Source organism: Aphanomyces astaci (genome assembly GCF_000520075.1).
Source record: "Aphanomyces astaci strain APO3 unplaced genomic scaffold supercont1.97, whole genome shotgun sequence".
NCBI lineage: Eukaryota > Oomycota > Saprolegniomycetes > Saprolegniales > Verrucalvaceae > Aphanomyces > Aphanomyces astaci.
Genome location: NW_009798360.1, coordinates 128880 through 136972, shown reverse-complemented (window position 1 = coordinate 136972; position 8093 = coordinate 128880). Strand labels below are relative to the sequence as shown.

General features: G+C 47.1%; 2 protein-coding genes across 3 annotated transcripts in view; both read left to right on the top strand.

Annotated features, from left to right (window-relative positions):
* Window positions 1–5: 5 nt before the first annotated feature.
* H257_17075 (hypothetical protein) lies at window positions 6–2076 on the top strand (the record flags this gene model as incomplete). The annotated part of the gene is made up of 7 exons (XM_009845733.1): window positions 6–92; window positions 150–414; window positions 501–687; window positions 789–984; window positions 1017–1369; window positions 1423–1741; window positions 1858–2076. The coding sequence occupies 7 exons, from the start codon at window positions 6–8 to the stop codon at window positions 2074–2076; spliced, it is 1626 nt and encodes a 541-aa protein (XP_009844035.1).
* A 387-nt stretch (window positions 2077–2463) lies between these two features.
* The window catches only part of H257_17074, a 9760-nt gene continuing 4130 nt past the window's right edge, over window positions 2464–8093 (top strand). For both annotated transcript variants that reach the window (XM_009845732.1, XM_009845731.1), the window contains exons 1-12: window positions 2464–2834; window positions 2904–3077; window positions 3130–3475; window positions 3529–3665; window positions 4320–4511; window positions 5013–5195; window positions 5369–5578; window positions 5649–5732; window positions 6137–6352; window positions 6940–7266; window positions 7369–7440; window positions 7502–7699. In XM_009845732.1, the coding sequence (XP_009844034.1) occupies window positions 2478–2834; window positions 2904–3077; window positions 3130–3475; window positions 3529–3665; window positions 4320–4511; window positions 5013–5195; window positions 5369–5578; window positions 5649–5732; window positions 6137–6352; window positions 6940–7266; window positions 7369–7440; window positions 7502–7699 (2496 nt within the window). In that variant the 5' untranslated portion in view covers window positions 2464–2477. The remainder of the gene's footprint in view (window positions 2835–2903; window positions 3078–3129; window positions 3476–3528; window positions 3666–4319; window positions 4512–5012; window positions 5196–5368; window positions 5579–5648; window positions 5733–6136; window positions 6353–6939; window positions 7267–7368; window positions 7441–7501; window positions 7700–8093) is intronic.

The window sequence follows — 8093 nt, the reverse complement described above, 5'->3', positions numbered from 1 at the left end:
CGTCCATGAAACAACTTGAAGCTGCCGCCGGCGACCTATCGAGGGACGCAGTCGTCCCTGCCAAAGCGGTGCTGAAGATCACTAGCATGACGGTATACATCCATCTACGTGTATCCTCACTGAGTCGTACGTGATCTCCGTATCTGCAGGACGCGTTCCGCGTCGAGTTGGCCGACCACAGGCCCGCAGTCGTGAAGCAAACGTGTGGCCTGCTGGGCGCGCTAGCATGGGCGTGCGGCGCGTCGTTTACGTGCGTCGTGGAAGCGCTGCTTGTCCCGATCTTGTTGATGGCGATCAAGAAGAAGCAGACGAAAGTGATCGCAACGGCCGCGCGCCATTGTCTGGATTGCATGGCCAAAGCCAGCCGGTTCGCCATCGTCATATTGGAGAAGACGTATCACCACGCCAAGCAAGGTGCGACTGCTACTGCTAGTACTACTAGGTCCATTGACACCGGTGGTGCACTTTACCCTTCCACGTACCTAAGCTCACCTGACTAGACGATGCCTTGCGCATGATGTGCTTGTCGCTGGTGGAGCTGGTGCTTCGTCATGGGGATGTCGACAATGTCATGAGCCGTGAGGTGTACATTCCGCCCCGTCGACGCATTCTCAAGACTTTGCGAGACCACAATGTTGCAGTACAAACCCACGGCCGGATGGCGCTCTGTCTGTTATGCGAATACGGGTATGGCGGCAACTATTCGGAACATTCTTGGAGCCATAGATAGTTATCTTATCATCGAAGGATAGCTAATCTGACAGTGTAAATGTATGGCAACGTTGTAGGCAGGAATGCATTGCCGAGCTACGGCATGTAGTGGACACGGATCTGTTGGAGCTGGCCATGGCCGAGTACCCAGAGTCCCTCTTGGCTACAACAGGTCGACAGCCTGAAGAGGTGGCAACTGAAGCGAGTATGTTGTGCGTCATCCCTGAGGGTGACGAAGGCGACGTCGCCAACGCCTGGGATGATTTGTCGACGGTGCTCATTGGGGACTCATCCCCCCCTCGAAGCGGCGACCAGCTGGACTGGAGCGTGTCGAGACTATTGAAGATGAAGACAACGGCGCAGACGAAAATTGGCGTGAGTCGGCGATGGCTGCCGTGGCCAACAAACTCGACGACAGCTGGGATGACTTGTCGACGGTGCTCATTACAGAGTTGTCGCCCCCTCAAAGCGGCGACCAGCTGGACTGGAGTGAGTCTATGATTGAAGTCGATGCCCATGATGACGGTGCTGACGACGATTGGCGTGAGCCGGCGGTGGCTGCCGTGGCCACCCAATTCGACAACAGCTGGGATGATTTGGCGTTGTCATCGACCTCATCGGTGATTGATGTGCCAACGCTTGACTCGACCCGGGGCCGGTCCATTCTGAACTCGATAGACGGTTTGTCGTCTATAATTGACAACGTCATAGCGACAGAGACTCGCCGCCAAGCAAGATCCATCCTGCGATGGTCCAACCTCTTTCGGCAGCATTGGCGATCACCGGCCCTCCAGCACACAGCCTTCCGCTGCCCAAGTTTTGTGTTCCCTCATCTATCAACCGAACCATAGTACCCACAGAGAACGAAAGGAAGGCCGTAATCTCCCCGGATCAGTCGGTTGCTACCAACAACGCTACTGCTCCTGCTGATCACATCGATGGCGCACGTCCGTCCGTCCAAGTCGGGCGCCGCCGCTCGTATCTCAGCCTTGTGTGGGAGACCATGTGGCGCATCCTATGGGTCGGCTACGTAATGTTTGCAGTACGTTTCCACTTCTATCTTTCCACCAAGCATCATTGTGCCCTTTCGTAGGTTGTTGGCGTGAACGATGCAGTACGAGCGTCATCACTCCAAGATGCACCAAGGTGCAATTGGGAGCCCACTGCGACCAATCGGCTGGTAAATCCGGTCAGCAACTGGAGGCCTTGACCAAGACAGTTGTCGAATGGACGGCTGCGATGAACGTGCCAAAGCATCAGGTTCAACTCCCATTTGAGGAGTCCCACAAGGTTTCGTGGGACACTGTCATGGAGGACTTGCGCCGTCGACTCGAATTGGAGCCCATGGCACGCCATGGTAGTTAGTACATAATTTAGCTATTTTGCGAATATATATTGATCTTAACAATATTAAGGCGTTTGTGGTATAATCCACGGGTGCTTGAGAATGAACTCCAACGGCAGGCAATGGATCGGGTCTTTGATATGGAGTAAATCCCTCGCTTTGATGGAAATATACATCGCAAATTCACGGATCGAATGTAGTTGTATGGGGATGACTAGGTACATTTTATTCTCTTTTTGATTGGTGGAAAGTCATGTTGTACAGTATGACTTTCCACCAATCGAAAAGAGCATAGAATATACCTAGTACTACTATTCATGGGATCCGGTTGCGTGGTGTATCCGGACAAATCCAAGGCATGCGATATCCGGATACTATACCTTGCCACGTAAGTGTAGTTTTCATCTGTCATCTTCACGGAATGATGTCGCTGATGTGGATGGGAGTCGCGACCGTGGTTGCTGCTGCGTGCAGTAGCGTGGCGGAAAGCAGGCAAGTGCAAGTAAACTTAACGACGTCCTTCTTGGCGTCTCCGCTGCATCCTGTGCTGGAAACGTCCGAGTATCTGTCGCAGGACAACCCCGCGTTGTTCTTCACGTACGTCGCGGCAGTAGACGTGCGGTACAATGCGATCAAGGACAAGAACAATGCCAACTACACGAAGGTGGCGCTAGAAGCGGCTGCCGACGTGTTGCCGGCGGACTCGTCCGTGTCACGCTTGCTTCCGTTTGTGTTGCAGACGCGTGCGCACTCGCCTTCCATTGAACTGTTCAACCAGGTAAAGTCCATCATGACCCCTTCCACGCGCTGGCTGAATCAAAACTTCCATATATGTCGATGCGTCTAGTTGGCGATTGAATCTGCGTACAAAGCGTGTCCGAACCAAACCGTGTCGGCATGGGCAATCATCTATCGCGACGCTGGGTGCGCCGACGTCGTGTTGTGCGACATCCAGGACTTCCAACCCTCGATGCTGCACGTCGACGAGGATACCTCGCCTTCTTCGGACGACTCGGAGCGCGTACGAGTCCTCCCTTCTTCCTACCACGTTGTTCCTCACTCTTGATACGCAGACCTGTGCGGCCTCGGGCCAGCACGACTTTCAGCTGCCCGTGGACCACGTGTATCCGTCGCCCAACGCCGCCGCCGCCGCCACCGCGCCGCATGTGATTGTGTACGGCGCATTGATTTCTCCATCGTTCCGAGCATTCCACTCGACGTTCGTTCCGTTGGCCGTCGCGGGGAACGTCCATTACATCGTCCGCCACGCCCCCACCGACAACACGCTACCGGTGCTCGTCCATGGCTACGGGGTGACGCTGCATGTCAAGAACATGGAGTACAAGAGCTTTGACGACTCCAAAGCCACGTCCAGCCACAACAGCACCGCCACCGAAGACGACATCGACGCGGACCAAGGTACTAGTACTCCTCTACTACTACTACTAGTACTACTAAAACGGACGACGCAGACGAGTTTGTTGTGTCGGTGCTGATGAAGAAAAACGACGAAGTGGCGCAGGCGTTGCGCGAGTACCTCGACGGGTTTGAAGGCGGTCAAGGGACCGACGACGACGACGAGGATGCCAAGGATGTGACGACGCCAGCGGTATGACTTGGATGTGGATTTTTGAGGTTCTAGAAATATGATGCATTGGATATGTAGTCATATATATCAAAATTACTACTTTGTTTCCGTGATGATATGAAACTTGTCACCCAAAAAAGTTGCCAATTTGATTGGCAGAAAAGAATATGAAGGTTGCCTTGTGATTGGCTAAAACGAGTTTTAGCAAAATGAATTTCACAACGAAACCTCTTGAACTTGGTTTTGATTGTTTTTCAGAGGTCTGGCGACTGTACAGTGTTTCGATTGGGTGATTCTTGTCCAAATAATATGCAAATACAATGAGGTTCATCTCAACATGTAGTGTCACACGTAATATATATATTTCAGTTCTATTGACCATGGATTCGCTATAACAAAACGATATCAGGATTTATTATTGATTTCGTGCGGCTTTCCGGACCCCGTTCAATCGAATCACGAATCGCTCCCATTGGTCAACCTGAAAATTCTTGTCGCTGATTGGCTACAATAATTTTTCGTTTCACTGTGTGCTTTCTGCAGATTGGAATGAAATTTTGCGGCGAGATTTGTTTTACGCATCGCGCAAAATTGGGAATTATTTGGTAGTAAATTGTTTCTTTTTTTTTCCTAATAAATATATGCAAATTCTTGACGGAATGTTGTAAACTGTAGCCGTGGCAACTGACCCAACTGGGATACTTGGCAACGCAATACATTATGGCGGCAGAAGACCCATTGAAGCGCTTGCAGTTGCTCTCCCAAAACTTCCCCAAATATGCGTCTTCACTCGTCTTGGCGTCCAAGCCCGTGCCCCAACAAACCATCGACGACATCAACCATGCCCGCAGTCAAGTTGCCACCCAAGTAAAAATTCAAATATATATATATATATATTCAAAAAATTGCTGGGTTGCACGGAATATATATATATATATACTGCCTTCTTTTACCAAAATAAAATTGGTTGACTTTTGTGCTGATTTGTCAAATGTATCGATCTATTGTTTGTCCTGACTTTTGTAAAGATCATATCACGCTAGTTCCAGTTTCAATGTTGCCTTGGTCGACGAGTGAATGATTTGATTGGCTACTAGATTCGTGTTTTGTGTTTTGATTGGTCGATTTTCGATTGTCTGCGGATTTGGTGATTCTGCTCATTCGATTCAGCACCCAAACACTCCAAGTTCGAAACGAATATTTGTATGTAAATATGTATACGATTCATTGGCAGTCGTGTATGTATGGGAGAGTTTATGGTCTCATATATGTATTTGATGACTCCATGTTGTTTCGACAAATAAATAGAAGAATCGAATATATATATATTATATATAGACTAATATATCGTGTGTATTATGGATATAGCGCCTCTACAACCGGATTGTCGTGAACGGACTGCCCGTGGACTTCAACGAGTACGGATTCAACGCGTTTGACTTTTTGAAGTCGCTCAATGGCGAGCTCCGATTGGCCGACACGCTGGCCAAGTTGGACCCGACGGGGTCGATCAAAGCTGCGATGGGATCGTTGTCCAGTGCTCCCTCTGACGTAAGCTATCTCGTCCTTTTTATGATCTTTTTAGCGATTTCCGCTCATTTTTGGCGGTTTTCGTTCATTTTTGGCGATTTTCGCTTCATTGTGGATGCTTTGGACTCGTTTTTGGCAAATTGGACTCGTCTTTTGGGTGTTTTGACTCTTTTTTTTGGGGGGGGGTTGGTTAGGTGCGCATCTCGTTGCGGGGACCCGTGGATGGCCACGCGCCGTTGTATTTGAACTCGATTGAAACGGATGAAGAAACGGCCGAGTGGCCCACGGACCTGGGGTCGTTGCGAGGCCCGAGCTGGAGCTTGATTTACTTGCGCAAAGCCATGTACGAGTTGATCTTGGTTGTCGACCCCACGACCAAACAAGGCATTAACGCGATGAACGAGGTATATATATATATATTTATATATAACATGGACGGAATTTGAGTTATAAACTCATCCGACATTATTGTAGCTGATTTTTTTGCGGAATCGTCAAGCGCCAGTTCAGTTTGGGGTGCTGTGGACGTCGCCGGAACTGCTTGCGTTGTCGGCCGAGGTAAGGAAATATTAATATATATATATGAATCCCGTAGATATGGAATATATTTGTTTTGCTCATGATATGTACTTGCCTTCGATTTTGGGTTCCTAACATGGCGGTGATGTGGTAATTTTTATATCCTGTCTGTGTGAACATATATATATATATATACGTACATACATGTCATATGACGTATAAGACCATAGTATGTATTCTATGAGACCATATATGATTGATGTATATGCCCGTCCATATGTGGTGTAAGACCATCGTATGTGTTATACAAGACCATCGATGTGTTATACAAGACCATCGTATGTGTTATATAAAACCATTGTATGTGTTATACAAGACCATAGTATGTGTTATATAAGACCGTTCAACTAGGAAATATATAAATCTCGTTTGTGGACTGATAGGAACGTGCGACGTACGCCCCGAGCGTAGAAGACAAGGATGTTGCGACAGTGTTTCACGTGTCCAAGATGTTTTTGGCGGCCAGAGCCAATGGGAAGAGCGCGAGGGACAAATACTTGCGCGAAGTGCTGAGTCTGAACGACCTGACGGTCAAGGAGGTGCTGCAGATCTATAGCCAGGCAGTGGGCGAGCGCTACACGAACGACGATTGGCTACAGGTAAATAAATGAATGTCCCTTCATTTACGAGTCTTTCATCTATTTTGACGCTGAAGCTTTCATCTATTATTATTTCCACATTTGAACACGACTACTTGGACGAGTACACGGTCTGGACAGACGAGTGGCAATCTGGTTGGGTTGAAGGCATATATATATAGATTGTTTATTTTTGCCTTTTAGGTGGACATATATATATATATATATATATATATATATATATCATCTTTTCTATGGGTGTACGTTTGCATCGTGTAGTGGATGGAATTGGAACGATTTATTGCAATATTCCACATTTTTGGTATCATGGATTGGAGAATACAATATTAATAGATCATGAACAATTTACTTGCATGTTCCATTTATATACTTGATTCGAGAGTACATTGAAATATATATATATAATGCAAATCACGATTTATATTGCATTTGGTAGTTGTGAAGCCATACACGAATTCGATTGGTGCAAAATATTTGTTTCCTGCAACCTGATTGGCTAAATACTTCATCTGTCATATATTTGGTCGTGTCCAGTTGCGTTTAGAAAGTTAGACTATATTTTGCATGTACTGACTGGTACTGGATAGAGTGCCAAAGCCATCTTAACCGATGGGGACAACGACGGCGTGTGGGCCATGACGAACCTCGTCGCAGAGAAAAACCTGCCGATCAACTCGCAAGTGTTCAACGGCGTCGTGCGCAATCATGTGAACGTTCAGGAAGATATTATGACTCATTTTGCAAGGGACCAGCCGCTGTACCAGACCCTGGTGCGAGCCAATCAGATCACAGACGACAGCGATATGCTCAGCGAGTTGCTCGGCAACGAAGAAACGTACGCGGTCTTCTGCCCCTGGTTTGATCCCGAGTATAAACCACCCACGACTGTTGTCCAACTCAACTGGAACGACCCTGTACGTTGTTGTTAGATAATATATATAGTATGCTATTCCATATATATATATATATGAGACTTGTAGGATACTCAAACGATTTATGCCGTGTAAACATATTAGGTGTGGAAGCAAGTTGGATCGTTCCACGCGTCTGGTACTGTGACCAAACCCAAGCGCCAAAACGTATTGCTGGTACCGTACTCGTATATATATATATATTTTTTTTTTTTTTCTCAAGACAAGACGTGTATAGTTGGCCAACTTGGACACTTCGGTTGGCGCCACTAGCGCCTATCACGCGTTGAAGCGAGTGGCAGACTTCCCCGAGCTTCGACTGAGTGTCGTCCACACTGGAAGCCCATTGAAAGACTCGCTGGGCAACCGTATCGCATATATCTTGACTCAACTGGGCCATACTGACTCGACCACCGCCACAGCCGTCGTCCTTGAGGTTCATTCTATCGTGCTAGTTATCCATACACTTGCAACCATCATATATAGTTCATCCTTCTATCTATGGACCTACATATATTTATATACTGTATGTCCTTTGAAACCATCATATGTATGATCGATAGTTTGTACTGCATTTTGTATATAACAAAGGCCAGGATCACACGAATATATATATATATATATATATAAGTCACACACGATGTTGAATGGTCAAAGCGAGCATTTGATTGGTCACTTGATTCAAGTTCTGGGTTTTGATTGGTCGATCGATCATCGTCTGCCGATTGAATCCTGCTCCCAAATTCGAATTGACACTAGTTATCCGTATCTATCGACCTATATATATATACATATATTATTGATCGGTGTGAATATATATATATATATAT